The sequence below is a fragment of the Mastacembelus armatus genome, chromosome 9 (assembly GCF_900324485.2).
Source record: "Mastacembelus armatus chromosome 9, fMasArm1.2, whole genome shotgun sequence".
Taxonomy (NCBI): Eukaryota; Metazoa; Chordata; class Actinopteri; order Synbranchiformes; family Mastacembelidae; genus Mastacembelus; species Mastacembelus armatus.
In genome coordinates this window covers 11297540-11314564 of record NC_046641.1, presented here as the reverse complement: position 1 = coordinate 11314564, position 17025 = coordinate 11297540, and the positions used below count along the sequence as shown (strand labels likewise).

The 17025-nt window shown below is 39.0% G+C and overlaps 1 protein-coding gene across 1 annotated transcript; it reads left to right on the top strand.

The window, feature by feature from the left end:
- Positions 1 to 11225: 11225 nt before the first annotated feature.
- On the top strand, positions 11226 to 13002 carry cox7c (cytochrome c oxidase subunit 7C). The gene is made up of 3 exons (XM_026320703.1): positions 11226 to 11380; positions 12350 to 12497; positions 12905 to 13002. The coding sequence occupies exons 1-2, from the start codon at positions 11306 to 11308 to the stop codon at positions 12464 to 12466; spliced, it is 192 nt and encodes a 63-aa protein (XP_026176488.1). The 5' UTR covers positions 11226 to 11305; the 3' UTR covers positions 12467 to 12497; positions 12905 to 13002.
- Positions 13003 to 17025: the final 4023 nt, after the last annotated feature.

Here is a 17025-nt window from a genome sequence, read left to right as displayed (position 1 = left end):
AGATAGATAGATAGATAGATAGATCGCTGATCAGAGCCAACTCAGAGTTAACTGGTCCTTAAGCTGCTGCAGTTCGTGTTGGACACGGTGCTGCATCTTTAATGCAGTTCTAGCTGGGGAACTCATCAAATATTTGTGTCTTTCCCAGTCAAGCAACACAGTGCTTACATTGGCTGAATGACTCGGTGCCCCTGTGTCCCCTCTTGGTAAGTTGTCCTGTGTTGAACGGATGAGGCAAACAGGTGACTTTCATTGGTGACCCTGACCTATTCATCAGCGCTGAGCATGGAGAAATGCCTGGGCTACTGAGAGAACATTTAAAATGATAAATGTAGCACATATAAATATATGAACATAAATCCCAGAAAATTTGCAGGCCAGATGTTTTACTTGTAACATATTGATCTAATCAACTACAGTATGGCAAAGGACACTTATGAAATAACAGCGTGGACTCAGGCAGCATAAAACTGGATTTAACTACCTTTAAAAAGTAAACAATACTAATTATCAAAGTGCGATTGTTGCAATTCATTTTAAATAACATTTGCTATAACACAATGGTCAAACATTTCCAGCTGATATTAGCAGGCCCCTTATTGAACTCCAGCATCATATTCCTACAAGGGCAATTGGATGAAACTTGTATAAATATCCATATTATTTTAGTCATTAGAGCACCGTAATAACATATGAGCAAAAGCTCACTGTAGTCACTCCATGGTTTAATATTTAACTGTGAGCCAGCAGCACTTTGCCAGTGAGGGAGCGGAGCAGCAACTGTGCCTGTTTATGTTGAGCAAGGGGAAATCAAGGGGAGATTTATGAGCATAATAATGAATCCTATGCCTGCTTTAATTACAACAATCCTGGACTCTTTGAAGTAGGCTGTTGCAGCTGGAAAACATTTGCCTTGTGTCTTAGTCTTTTACACTGCATAGATAAACATGGATCAAGTATTAAATTTGCATCTCGGTGTTTTTTTTTTAAAATTATTTTCTCCTATTTGTCAGTATTGCTGTTAACAAATTGTAGCAAAATGAGCTTAATTGCCAGCTTACATATGTATCACAGAGAACATTTAGGATTCACTTTGACATTAATTTAGTGAAATTTAAAGTGAACTGGGGGCTAACTAGGTTTGTGAGATACATTATGCCATTAGCAGCTCCTGACTTATAAGCACAGATGATGCTAATATATTTCATGAATGAATTTTGAATGTCAACCAAGCATCATTAGAGAGGCAAAGAAGAGCCTGGCGCAGATGCTTTTCACTTGCGTTGTCTCTGATGCATCTGTCCCTGCCGTATGTCAAGTGCTCTGACTGTTCCAAACCGAGCTAAACAAGGCAAACACATCAAAATCAGTGCCAAGGCAGGTGTGAGACAATTCCACCTGCGTTTCACCGGGCATTTGCTTCTCTTTTTTCATGCCCAGATAAAGAGTCTGATCTCTGGCAGAATAAAAGGGATCTGTCAGCTCCTGGCAGGCTGGAGATCTCCAAAGGATCAGGCTCCCAAAACGCCCACCTGCTCTCCCCAAGGTGATGCTGATAGAGGTTGTTTTAGTCTTCTAGTTACCAGCCAGCCTGTTGATAGCAATTATATTTGATCCTACATTTACTTAGGATTTTCATATTTTCCTCATGAACTTTTGAGCATTAAAGATACAGTGAAATAAAAAACTCCAATCTGGTGACACGTGTCACCTTTGTACTTAATGTTTTGTTACATGCAAACACCACATTTCTTGTTTTATTAATTAGTCCTTGGAGTCCTCATTTTAATTTCATTATTATGCAAGGTTTTTGCTTTTATTTTTCCCTTTGCATTATTCATTGAAATTGTACAACCAACATGATTCTTGCTTACTAAAGAAACAATAACCAAAGGAATAACCTTAATAAGATTTTAGGGGCATTAAAGTACTTAACACAAGCATAAACATGATAGGTGAATCAGTTTCACATCAAGCTATGGATTCAAAGTTCACGATCAGCATCAGGAAGTAGAATTGCAGTATGCATGACTAGTCCAACTTTAGTGTGAGTAGGAGAAATTTTCCCCAAAAGTTTAAATTGGAGGAAAAGCATTTGACCTTGCATGGTCTTGGCTGTGATGGGAAGATAACCTTTGCATTGAAAGGCCTGCATGAAAAACCACTGAACCGATCATTTAAGAATACCATGGGCATGCAGAAGCATGGTGGATTAATCATTAGCACCATTGCCTCACAGCAAGAAGGTTCCTGGTTTGAAACCCATCAGGGACCTTTCTGTGTGAAGTTTGCATGTTCTTCCTGTGCTTGTGTGGGTTTTCTCCAGGTACTCTGGTTTCCTTCCACAGTCCAAAAACATGTATGTCAGGTTGATTGGTGACTCTATATTGCCCATAGGAGTGAGTGTGAGTGTGTGAGGTTGTTTGTCTCTATGTGGCCCTGTGATGGACTGGTGACCTGTCCGGATAGGCTCCAGCAGATGCCTATGAAACTGTTTTAATCATACTAGGTACATGGAAAACGTGCTTTATAATGTGTTCTTTGCTACAAGATATTCAAAACCACATTCTGCGTTGTTTAATTACTTAAAATGCATATGTGAAAAAGATATATGTGCAATATAGTTATCCTACAGTATACAGCATTCATAAAGTCATACTAAAGGTATCCACAAATACGAAGGTTAACATTTTGCCTAAACTGTTTTAAAATAATGTAATCCCAAGCAAAACAATAAATAAATAGATTTTTATTCATTCTATCAGCTCATATTATGAAGAAACAAACTCATGCACACTCATGCAGTACATAGGTTATCACACACTACACTCCTCAAACACCTGCTTCCAGATGATATTAACAAAAAACCTAACCTAACCCCAATAACGAATAAACAAAAAATGCACAATTTAACTCCTGCATGTGGAGCATTTGGTAGAGCGTGAATGCACCAGTTATGTCATTCTCTACCTTGTGTGCACATCACAACTGCACATACATTATACATAACATTTTGTTATCACTGACTGGCATATGGGACTATTTATGCTGATAAAATATGTTATATAAATATATATAAAATCATGGGACATACAATAACATCCTCATAGTATGATATAACCAGAAGCCTCTCCACCTCCTCTTTTTATAAATACACTGTAGGAGAGCACTATACAGGGACATAGCATCAAAGAACAGAATGAGAAGAAATGCTCATCGCAAATCTCACTGACTTTGCCCATGGCATGACAGGCTGGTTGAGTATTTCTGATCTCCTGGGATTTTCATGCACAACAGTCTCTAGAGCTTATTCAGAATGGTGTGAAAAAAAAAAAAAATGAATGACTGACAGTTCTGTGGATGGAAACGCCTTATTGATGAGAGGGGTCAGAGGGGAATGGCTAGACTCATTGGAGCTGGGAGAAAGACTATGGCAACTCTGATAACCACTCTTTACAAGTGAGGTGAGAAGGAAAGCATCTCAGAATGCAAAACACTTCAAACCTTGAAGAGGATGGGCTGCAGAACGGCAGAACACCACATTGGCTCCCACTCCTGTCAGCCAAGAAGAGAAATGGAGGGCTGCAGTCGGCACAGGGTCACTGAAACTGGACAGTTCAGAATCTGGATTTCTGCTTAGACCTGCAGATGGTACGGTCGGAATCAATGGCATGAATTCAAGTACTCAACCTGCACCCAAAAGTCCAGACTGGCAGTGGTGGTGTAGCGGTTTGGGAAATGTTTTCTTGGCACTCTTTGGGCCACTTAACAACAATCATTCATGGTTTTAATGTCATGGCATATCTGTGTTTTATTGCTGACCATGTGTATCGTTTTATGGCCACAATTTACCCCTCTAGTTTCACAACGATTCCAGTCTTCTCTCTCCCAAGTCACCACAACTGAATCCAATAGTGCACCTTTGGGATGTGATAGAACAGGAGATTCACAGCATGAATGTGCAGCTCACAAACCTGCAGAAATTATGTGATGGAATTAAGTCAACATGAAGCAGAATCTCAGTTATGGTTTTAACTTCTTGTGGTATCAATGCCACAAAGAAGTGCTGCTGTTTTGAGAGCAAAAGGGAAGACATATCTAGAATTAATATAGTGTTGCTAATAATGTGCCTAGTGTGTTGACTAGTTTTAGTTCAGAATTAAAGCAAAAGAACATTTTTAATGAACAAACTCTTGTTTGATTTTTCTCAACTACATTTCCACCTTTCACTACTGTGTGAGTTGTCTATCAAAGGAGCTGTGTGAATCCCATTAAGGCTTTCAACACTTTTGTGGTTAAGACATAATTTATTATTGGTGACTTGGATCACACAACAGATTGACAAAGTGTTATTTAAGTCTTTCTTCTATATGCAAATACCTTTGAAAATTGGATCTGAATCTTAGGTGTGAAAACAATTAGTAAGGTTGCACATTTCCAAGTAAACATGTTCTTGTAATACACTTTATTTCTAAAATGGAAGAGTGTTGACTTTGTATACAGACAGTCCTGATAGTTTTTTGTGATCAACTTATTTCTTGTTTACTTAGAGTGCAGAGTGCAGGCAGCATTTCAGAAAGAATCCCAAAGTAGACCTATGTTTTCCCAAATGATTCTTTTTGTGTGTCTGTTGTGTTGATTTATTTCATTTTTTGGCAGGAAGATTTTGTTGCTGTGGAACAAGGTCAGAGCCCAGAATACTGCAGGGGAAACATGTTAAGTGAGCTGAGAGGAGGCAGAGTGTATTTGATGGATGTTTGGCAGGTTTGGAGTGTAGTGCCTTAAGACCTCTCTCACTCTCTCTCTCTCACACACACACACATACACACACACAGAGTCTGCTACTGCTTTTTTCTTTTTTCGTTAGGTGGTGGATGGTTGCACGGCCTGGTGCATGGCATCGATCAAGAATGCTGATGTGAAATTAGTGATATGGTAGGAGATAACTTAATTTTTCTTCAGGGGTTTAGTCTGGGATAAATTAGATGTTAGATCTTTCCAGTCTTCTTTAATGCTGTTGAAGTGGAAGGGAACTTCTATCACAGGAACTGAGCAACACTGGCCTCTATAGGCAACCAGAGAAACAAGACTTAAAATGAGTAACTGCAGGCTATGAGCTGACTCCATTATTAAAAATAACAAATCTCATTCTGTCTACCTCTCTTTTCCTCCCTATGTGTGTGTGCTTATGTTTGTATTTGTGTGTGTGTGTGTGTGTGTGTCTGCCTTTTGTATTTGTTTGTGAACACGTCAGTGCGTGGCGTCTCTGGCACACGTCTGTTCTCTTTGTGACTGTGTTTGTTAATGTCATTCGTGACAGCCAAATTGAAGGTGCCATTGTTAGTGCCGGAGGGCAGCGGGAGTAAATTCGACAGCTTGACAGCTCTCATTAGCGTATTAGACACAAACAGTGGCACAGATGCTCCCGGTCAGTCCTTGGTCAGCCTGGAGCTTCGCTTAACGGCCTGCTGACAGGTGGCTTTGTGGCACTCTGTCTCATGGTTGACAGGGTGGCAAAGCAGTAGCTCATCTTCAATAGACTGCTGGGATTGCCAAGGACAGCAGATATTTCACAGACATGAATACTGTAGAATAATTATTAGCGAATTTTGAAGGGTTTACAAACACAACCAGAGATACAGCATACAGTAAAAATTATATAAATAAAGAACTGAGAGAAAAGGATCAGAGACACATATTCACATGAACTTCACAGTGGGTGGTTCTGTGGCTATTTCCATCCAGTATCAGGTATTGTTAGGGAAGGGTACAGTGAATAGCTGCCAGAGCAAATGAGTACTTGTGTTTACACTGCCTTGTTGGTATAAAGTTATAGAATTTATAAAATTGTTAAAAAATTGAGTGAATATACAGATATCTGTGTTGTATGAAACGTGTGCACCACATTGATTCCTCCAGTTTAAAAAACACACTCAAACAGCACGCAGAGTGCACACACACACACACACACACTGCGTGTTCTGGTTCAGTGGTTCACTTTGGAGTCAAATTTTGCTTTTTACTGTAGCTATTGTCATTTGTTACGGCACAAAGCTCAAAAGTTCGGTTCTCACTTTAACTTCTCACCAGCTAAAAAAAAAAAAAAAAAAAAAAAAGTTGGTGCCAGAGGCAAAAAAGTTCTGTTAAACTGAATGAAAGTTAAATGATTTTTCCCACACACCTTTTGAAGTTTTTGCAAAGCCTCAAGGGTACAGTAGAACAGGGCTTACAAGTAATACAGATATTTAGAAGCCTGTGCAGGCAAATAGTTTGAGAAAAAAGTGAAAGTAGAGCCGTATGAAAAAAGAGTGAATGTAACCCAACAGTGAAAATGACTGAGCTTGTAAAGAAAGTTTAACATTCAGCTTGGACTTTCTGTGCTACAGACATTGTTCACATGCATATATTTGTTTCAAAATGCCCATAAACATCACAGAACAAAATCATAACAGAATTTTAAAAACGAAAGAAAGAAAGAAAATGAAAAGGTTCCTGTTAATGACCTAAAAATGTCATGAGTCCCTCTGGGGACTTCCTGCCTGAGGACCTTTATTGTGTAGTGACTTCCGTTTTCTCCTCGCACTGGTCCCTGGCAGCTTTGTGTTCATTTGTGTTCATGTGTTTCACCTGTCCCCGTTATGTTCACCTGAGTTTGATTACAAATTTATACCTCCCCTCTTCCTTTGTTCTGAGACGAAGCATTAGTTGCATATAGTTGCAGTTAGTTGGTGTTCGCTATTAGTAAGTGTATTTTTGTTGTGACCGTCTCACTCGGTCCTTTCGAGTTTTTACCGTGCTATCCGGTTGGTCTGAGTTTTGTGTTTTGTGCCTCGGGAGTTCCCCGGGAGGAAATAAACGCCTCAGTTGTCCTGCATTTGGGTCCTCACCTCTCCTCCTTCACACCACACCACCCACACGCCGTGGCAAAAAAAGTTTCGGTGTTTGCAATAGGTTGATGACATTTACAGTAAATCTGCCAAAAAAAAAAAAAAAAAAACTGAATCAAAAATTGTTTTGAAAGTTTAAAACTAACGATGAGTGTTTTTGGAAATAGTCTTGAACTTGCCTTTGTCAAAAACAATATGTATGATATTTATTGGATGGACAAAAAAAAAAGTTACTTGTGGCTTGTGGGGTTATATGGACTGCAGTGTGATTCTACTGTAAACTTACTAATGTCATTTTATCTTATTACCACACACTAAACACGTCATTGTTCATTTATTTGTTATATGACAAGTGAAAGATACAATATGAATGAGTTGACAGGGTATACTAAAATGCTAAGTAAATTATCAATGTGTGAAAGATGGGAACTGCTCACAACAGTGAGAGAAGGTGGTGGGGGAAGGAGAGAGAGCCTATTTGTGACACTAAAGTCTATTAAAATGCCAGTGTGATTTGGCGAAATGGCGATTTTGCATGGAAACAAATCTAGGTATGGATACTTGTTATTTAAGAGGCCTAACCCTGAATGGGTTTTGCTCATAGGTTAGGTTTTCCCAGAGGGCTGGGTCAGTTGGAAGTCCATGCAATTTCCTCCTAATCCACTTTAAAGATTAATATCAAAGCATGCCAGTGCATGCTATAAACTGTAATAGTGACATAGTTGGATGTTGATTCTGTGTATACAGGTTTGTGCTTTACACTCTGCATGCATGTGTTTGCCTGTGCTTTTACTGTTTTAGGAATACATCTTACACTTTGACTGAAATCCCAAGACAGATTCTGAAACTGTAACAGATGGACAGTGGCACAGATTAAGAGAAATAAACAGCAGAGCAAGGAAATTTAAGAACTTTGCAGTTACAAAGCCAGCCTTTTCTTTCATTGGCTCAAGAGATGAAGCTGTACATCAAAAACTGTAAAAATCTAATACCTGAAGAATGACTTACTTTGGCTACTGGCCATGACAACAGAGAGAAAGTTTCAGTCCAAATATGATTTCACCGTTCTCTTTCACATCCCACAAGACACTGTAACACCGCAAATCTGCTTTTGTCAGCAGCAATAATGCAAGACACCTTAAACTCGAGAGTGCTGCTAGCAAAATGAACTGTCCTCATTGATTAACATTATTCATTACCTTGCCACTCCTCTGAGGAGCATTATTGCAAATCTAGACAGGGATGAAGGCGTTCTTTACTTTCGCAGTCTGGTCTTCTATTCTTCTGTAGAAGATTGTTTGATAACTGCAAAAAACATGTACCTGCACTGGAGTTATACCACATTCAGGTATTTATTATTTACAGCCACCATGTGTTTGTAAACACTCTATGAATTAAGATATTAATGATGTTACCACGTACTGTAGTCACGCTCCAAGCATGATATTGTAAAGGTTTGTTTACATATGACTGAGCCGGGTTTTCACTGAATGCTAGGCAGACTTTAATGAGAATGTGCGTTACTATTTAAGATGGCAGCTTGGTGTGTTTGTGTACACACACATGTTTGCTCTCCTTTTTTCACACTAAGGATCTCACATGGTTATTGACAGAGCACTGTGGGCAAAATCAGCTTTGCTCATAAGCCAGGGAAAGTCAATAGCAAGAAATTAAGACAGTCAACAAAAATAGCAAACAGTAGACAGCTAGGATAGATGAGAACATGGAGCAGGATGGATTCCAGTACTGTGCCATCAACCTTATGACAAGTAAAAACATCCACATTTATAGTAAGGCCTGACATTGTTTTTGGAGGGTACCAGGGAACAGGATGATTACCAATACTTCACCTATTTTTAACAGATTGCACTGGCAATGAGAGTGCAGACACGTGGCAGCGGGCCAGGTGATGACCTTGCTGATGGATGTGGCAGCCATGACAAGGGGTAACCAGCTTGCCATTGCTGTCCGCATCATTGCAGACATTGTCAGATGCAAGCCTCCAGCTTGTCAGGAGAACAGCATTTTACTGGCTGACTCCACTAAAACACTCACTTTGTACTGGGACATGGTCTGCTAGAAACACCGACTGTGGCATTACTCCTACAGAAATAACAAACACATTAAAAATAAAATTATTTTATTTGACATCATGTCAAATAAACTGAAAGCTCTGTTGGAGTGCAGATGCTTTTATATTATGAATATAAATGCACAGAAATGTAGAGAAACTTTTTTATTCACCCAAAAAGTTCTAGTAGTTTTATATGGTGTATGTAAAGCATCAGAGACCTACTTCACTCTCTACTTAAAATAACCAAAATAGCACATTTTAAAGTATTCCCAAGGCTGACTTCAAACAAGTGAAACATCTCAAAGGGTTTAATTTAGTGAACAGCTATTGTAAGTTGCTCCGTGATGAATCATTATTTTCCAGCTCATTCATAACAGTATTCCGGTCTTCTTTCTGCAATAATTTTCTCTGTGTATTCAGAAAAGTTGGGAAATATTAAAATGATTTGTAAATAAAATTCATCTAACTACTCTGTGTTTTATTATTAGAGAATTGGATGGAAAGAAACTCTTCTTTTTTTTTTCATTATATACCCATTAGTCCAGGTTGGGTATTGTTGATATCGATATGAATGTTACACACTAACACTGAATCTTTAGTCTAGTCCAACATTACATAGAATTTTTTTCTCTACACCTGTATTTATTAATAATGGGAATAATTCAATGTTTTGCTTAAAAATACTTAGAAATAGTGGTATCGGTTAGAGCTAGCAACCATTTATCTTAAGACTGGATACAGAGAAAAACACCTGCACATAACAAAATCTGCATGTCACCTTGTTATGTTAACACTGAGCACTTGAGTTACTGGTAAATTTTATCTTACCTTTGCAGCAGTTGTTTAATGCTGAACAATTGCTGGTTCCAGCAACATGTCTATTATACCTGTATAGCCATGAAAGCAGTAACAGTCCTTTCATCTAACAAAAAAAAAAAACAAACAAAAAATCCCTAAATGTAGGTCTAAATTATTGGTAAGCTAGTGCCCTGCTGATTTTTTTATGTGCTTCTCCTTCAGTTCAATGCAGAGCAACCTAAAGCAGACATACTGTGCACAAGTTGCCACAGTCAATATCCTTTTCTAAATGATTGTCCTTTCTCTAACGTTTATGCAGCGTGTTGCCATATGGCTTTTGCATGGTACTGTGATACTGCTGTGCAAATGTGTTGCTTTACTTGACACCCGAAACCTCATTTACTGTATGAAAACATTAGCCAAAAAGAATTTTGCAACACCAAATGTCAAACCAATGTTCATGGTCTGGATTTGAAGAGTAACAGAGCTTGACGCAAGGAACAGGCAGTTTAATTAAATCTGGGAAAATACAAGACAAGACGCTTTCAGGCTCAATTCCTAACATTTGAAAAGAAAAAACCCCAATGGTCACACCCAGGAGTTGGAGCCCACTGGTTCTGAGCTCTGTCTCCTTCAGCATCACGGCATTGGTAATGCTCACAGTTTTCCCACACAATGTTATCTGCAACATGGAAAATCTAATCAATGAGTGAATAAAATACAAGACAACAGATAGTAAGCCTAATAATGAAAACACTGTTTATTGCATGCATGGACAGGAATTTCAGTGTTGTGTTATCCATATGTAATGGAGTTTAGTTTGTGGTACAGCGACAATCCACATCAACTAAATTATGGTCTCTGGACCATAACACCATCAGTCATTATGTCTCCTCTCAGAAATACCACCACAGTGATGCATTTATGAGGAATGCAAATAGCTTATGAAACAATAGCTCTTTACTCCAGTGATGGCCACAAGGACACACAGTCACACATACAAATCAAAATACTAGATCCCAAACTGTCAGTACTTTGCACTGCTATATACATAGATAATCAATGTCTGCTAAATTTGGCCCCTTTAAACAGCACTCCTAATGTATTACACAAAATATACATCTCTGTTGATGTTAGACAAATGGGGACATTAGTGCTTCAGAGTTGATCTGACAAAAACAAAACATGAATCGATCATTGTATGAACATGGTTCAGCACACAGTTTTCTGTTTTCCTCCTGTGCTAGATGATCTCTAACTTGATATCAAGCTGTGTTACATTGTGTTTAATGCTAACGTGGACTCACACCTAGCCTACTCACACACTGGATATTTATAGCATGGCAAATCAAATACAGCATCTTTAATAAATCACCAAACACAATTAAGACAGCGCTTCACTTTGTAGATGCTTGGACTACATCTCCCATACGCAAGAGACACGCTTTTTATTTCCAACAATCCTTTGCGCCGTCCTACGCTCATAGAAACAAGAAGGTCGCACAGCAGCATAGTACTCAGGAGGAGAAGAAATTGAGTCGCAATCATGTTGGGACAAGCTGTGAGGCGCTTCACAACGTCTGTTGTTCGTTCTGGACACTATGCTGAGGGACCAGGGAAGGTGAGAGTACCTCCTTAAAGCAGCATCATTATTTTAAACGTGATGTTTTGCGACGCGGCCTTGTCGGAAACGCTATCCACAGCCTAGCGTTAGCTACTTGGAGGTCATGTCCCTCATTGACAGAGCTGGATCGTCATGCTAGGAAAACTAGCCACAGGCACATTATTAAAGTTACCAGAGCACTTGAAGATGGGGACAGTCAGTGTTGATTTATTGTTGGACAGTTTTGAATGACGACAAGTTGGTTAGCATTAGCTTTGTGGCTAAGAGGTGGTTTATTGTTAGCTAAGTCGTTCAATGCTAACTTGTTAGAATCTAACTTAAGAGGTTCATTTATATATATATATATATTTATATATTATATTTAATGCGACTCAGGGCGTTTGGTATAATGCTGGAACATCCACAAACACTGTGTTGTCAATAATAATTACTCAAATTATTAAATTCAAAATTATTAAAACGAATTGGTTTGTACTTCCGGCTAATCGGAGTAGCTTTAGCTTACAGCTAACGTTATAGGCTAACGAGTGAGGGACCTGGAGAAAGGTGTCTCAGGTCTGGACGTTTTTCACATTTTCTGGACCTCAATAATGGCATCAACATAAACTCTCTCTTGACAGTTTCCCATTATGCATAACACGTTACCCCCCAGTGATCAGTGTAAAACAGGTGTCCATTTAAACACAATGGAAATGTGTGTGAGTCCTCTAGTATTGACACATTTCGTTGTGTCTCAGTCTTTGTCACAGGACGGCCCTTCATTAATCTCTGCTTTGTAATGTTTGAATGCACTAGGATGGTGTATGTGCTAAGACTGAATGAATGTAGATGTTTTAAATGTGAAAGCGAAGTGTTTTCTACAATGTGCAATAAGAATAGTTAATTTAAGCATTGCATTTAATTTCTTGGCGTTTCCCTGCATCACATAACAGGACTTTTTTTAAATATATATATTTTTAAATACAGAACCTGCCATTTTCCGTGGAAAACAAGTGGCGTCTGCTGGGAATGATGGTGGTGTTCTTTGGCAGTGGCTTTGTGTTCCCTTTCATTGTTGTCAGACATCAGATCCTGAAGAAGTAAAATGGCCCAGTGCTATTACTCAGCCTTCAAGGTAATTATTACTGCTATGTTTATATAGCATATCTACTTTCATTAAAATGTCAGGATGATGTGGCATTTACTTCAGCCTTGATTTGAGTAGTGACCTCAGACAATGACAGTCCTTCAGTGCCTCTTCAGCTTTTTGCTCAATGGCATATCTTAAATTACCTGTATGCCTGAGAGTGACGGTAACAAATGTCATGTGGGTTCATATTGCTGCTATGTTTAGATAAGCTTGCACTTTAGCAAGTTAATGTGACAGTTTATTGCAGACATTGATGTGTATCAGGTGGGAGCAGGTCATAGTTGTTGTCACATTTATCTTCACCAGTGTTTACTCAGAAATTGCTTTTCTGTCATCAGATCGGTGCAAGTCTTCTTATCAATTTTTTTGCCCTTTTCTTGTTCTCCCTGCAGGCTGTCAGCTGGAACATATTTATACATCAGCGTTCTGTCCTGGCAGAAGAATGGAAATCTCTTAATTGTCTTTGTAAATAAAGTTTCCTCAAATATGATCATGTCTACTCTTAATCCTTGAACTGGCAACAGTTATTTTATATGTAAAATCAGTAACCTTGTTACAGAAAGAGAAGGTACATTAAACCTTAGTGTTGATATCTTTGATTATGTTTTAGTTTGTTTTTTTTAGTCAAGGTGGTGAAGTTCTCATTTTAATATTGTTTAATATGCCAGTAGATCTAGACTGTAAACACAACATATATTTTTGCAGGAAGTAATGTGAAGGCATATTGATGTGCAGGTCTTGGCAGATGAGGATGGTCATGTTTGCCTAGTAACTCATTCAGTGTTTAACAACTGAATATAGCCCACATGGTTCAATGAGATTTGGCCTTGTAGTATTTTATATCCACAAAAAGTACTAGTACTCCAGATTGATGAAGGATCAGGATCATAATCTAAAGGTACTGTAACCTCAACCTCATTCAAATGCTTTGTAGATCCATAAAGGTTCACAAAATAAGCAGCTGCAGTATGTGGTTGGCCTTATGCCATAAAGACAGCATATTGTAGAAGTTAATAGGGAACCTCTAACTTTGTTGCCATTGAAGGGAGGGGAAAAAAAGGAAATTGAAAATCAGTATGAGGAGGCTTGCGATGAAGAATCCATTCCTCCTCGTTTTAGAACTCTTCTGATGGGTATTGTTCCCCCACTACAGCTCTGCTCTACTGAATAACCTTTTTCAGTTTAATTAACCCTATGCTTCTGGCCATAATTATCCAAGGACAACATTAAAAAGAGAGGTGTGGCTGCTCTGTTTGTATGGAAGTGTAATGTAAAAGTTAAGAGGTTTTCCTTACGCTTTTATTCAGGTCTACTGTGTGCCCGAAGTCATTTGAACGAAATAAGCTACGGTTAGTTTTTCATTTGCACATACTTTATAACCAAGAGGTGCCTGAGTTGGCCTAAGGACATGAGGGGAGACATATGAGGACAAGCTGTAAGTGTGAGAAACAACCTGACATATACCCATTGTAACCCTTTGGCTCCCTGACTTTCACACATACACAACTCATGACCACTTGTAAACCTGTCAGGTGGTTTTTGTGTTTCCTTGCATTTAGTGATGATGTTACACTGTCTGTGCCTCTGGGCCCCCTGTAAGAAAAAGCATTCAGGTCGTGTAGTTCTTGGTGACGGTGATAAAGGTAGTACACGTTTAAACGGTCAACAAGTGGGAACCAATATTTCAAAGGTTTGTTGTTGGCAGTCAGAACAGGTTGACCTTTGTAGCTCAAGGATAGAGAGGCTTTTCTGTTCAAAAACTACTCAACATATAAATCTGGCACCCCACATCATCACAAAATACTAAACTGCACACACCACACATTTTCAAATTGCCAAATGTTTGCTGATAATGTAAACAATTAACAGTTGATCTGACACACATGCTGAACAATGCGGCAGTCTCATCAGCACCAAACACTTTCCTGTTTACATGCACCTTAAGGTGATAATGCAGATCAGCTGTCATTTCCATACGTTTCTGTTAAGAAAGTGTGGGGAAATCATCAACACTTTATAATGCAGGTACTTGTCATTCTGCTCAGTGAAACCTCAATATCTTTTCTGTTTATCATGAAAAATGTCTAGCCTGTATCCGTCTTAAATAATTATTTCTCAGAAGGGTCCTTATCAGCATGTAATGAGCCATCATGATGAAGTGCGCAAGCCTGTATTGAGAGTATAGGCTAGTTGAGTGATTTTGAGTGCATCTCAAAGATCACTTTTCTTCATTCACACAGAATGAAAGAGCTCTCAAGTGCCATTAGACAAATGGGATCAAGTGATATGATGGTCCTTTGAAAGTCTAACTTTTGAGTATCAACACTTGTCCCTGACTTGGAAGGTGCCTGTAAAAAGTTAGTTTGGTAATTTCTCACATCCAGCGTGTCAGTTTGAGTTTAGCATTATCTTATGAGCAGTTAGTTTTGTTTAAGAAAAACTGGTTACAGTAGTACAGCTCCACTTTTGTGCTTTTAACTTTGTCAGAAGTATAAGAAGCTACTTTAAATTCCACAGTTAACTTGGTACCACAGTACACTCTACCACTCCAGAGTGCTAATTTAATCATGTTCCCAACATTTGCACCCATTTGCAAAAAAAAAAAAAAAAAACTAGATTATAAAGAGACATGCATTTGCTCTCCCTAGGAGTACAAATTTAGACTGGAATTGACAGTTTGTGAGATCAGGTCTGAGAGGAGTGTCATGTTATCTGTGAGTAAAAAATGTGAACCAAGAACTGGGTGCTTTTTTATCATAAATGTTTGATCTATTCTCTGCCATTATGGGCTCTAACCAGGGCTTTTAAGAAGCCTGGTTGATGCCAGGTTCCAGCAACGAGGACTAATTAGACACAATGGTGTTATCTGGACAAGGACCAAGTTGCAGTGCAGTGCTGGCGACTTATGAAAAGTACAAAAGGTTGTGCTGGCACAGGGCATATTGCAGTAGGGGTCCTATTGTGTCCACAGTAGTCTACATCACACATTTTAGATGGGCTTGCACCATGAGTGATTGCAGGAAGGAAGAGGAGGGAGAGACAGAAAAAGAATACATTACAGGAGGATTACGTATCCAGCATGCCAAGTCTCTTGCAGGAGCTTGTCATGCTGCATTTAGTATGTAAGTGTGGAGGAAAATGAAAGAGAGAGGGAGTGCTGTTGTGTGTGTCAGTGGTATGTTTTTTTGTTTTTTTTTTTGTGGTTTGCCAAAATTACCACCTTCATTGTAGCCAATATCTAGAAAATTCATTGTTGTAATTGTCAGTCCAAATGCTTTACATTCCCCGGTGTATGGGCGCTAATTAAAACTAAGTGTAGTCATTAAAGTTCAATTCCATACCAGCTTATCGCCATTCAGTGATTCTTTAACATTTTACAGATCCATGATAATAAAATAAATAGGTTACCTACAATTGCACACCCACTACAATCATGAAAGCCTTTACAGCACAGTAATTCCACACATGTAGCGTTTTTGTTTTCTCTTCTGTCCAATTAAGCACAACAATACAATTTTTAATGCTCTGCAGATATGTAAGTTACCTTATTTTTAGTATTTCTGGCCCTTCAATGCAACCTGTGTGGACTGCTCAATAATAGACTTTTCTGCAGCTCACGTTTAGAGTCTAATTATAGACTCATTTGCACTTCAGAGGAGAGGACAGTGGGCTTAGCTTGGTGTAGAGCCTACACAATCATCTAATAAAAAGACTTGACATTTTATCGACTCCCCTCAGTAAGAGGCATTTCACATCCAGCTACAGTATTGTCGTCAAACAATTATGTCTGTAACTATTAGTTGGTGTGAGCATACTCAATAGTGATTGATGGTTATATAAACATTTACTTATTCTGAGTGAGAGTGGGTGCCTGACAAATACTCTACAGACTAAATTACCCCTCTGGGTGAGTTGGATGAGCTCCAATCAGTGCATTGTTGTAAACATCTTGCACAGAACCATTTTCTTGTACCACCCAATCACTGTATTGCATCCAGTACCAGGGATGCTTTAGATGCGGCCTACCCATCATATCAGCATGATGACGAGAGGTGAAAAGAGTCACCGAACAACACCCTGACTCTACCCCGTCAGTCAATAAAGTTTCAAGGACGCGCCGAGCTCCCAGGTCTTCTGCTAAACCCAACCTCTTTCCCTGCCCTGTGTGTTTGCGTTACTCTGCCTTAAAGATGCTGACTTGTGGAGAAGTGCAGAACTGTCAGTGCAGGAAGATGAAGTGTACATTCACCTCCTACTTTGCTGGAGTAGGGCTCTACTGCCTCAGCCAGGAACTCTATTAGTCCAGAACCTCCAGGGGATGGATGTTTATAGGGGATGAGTGCTCACGGGATACCAAGTTGACTTAAGCGTATATGTATGCATTTTTGTATGTCACAGAGATATGCAAAGACGCACAAGAGAGACTTTACCATTTGATGGCATTTTACAAGTGGAAGACAAAAGTGAGTTTATCAAAAACCACATTGTCAGAAGCACATGATTGTTACAGGAC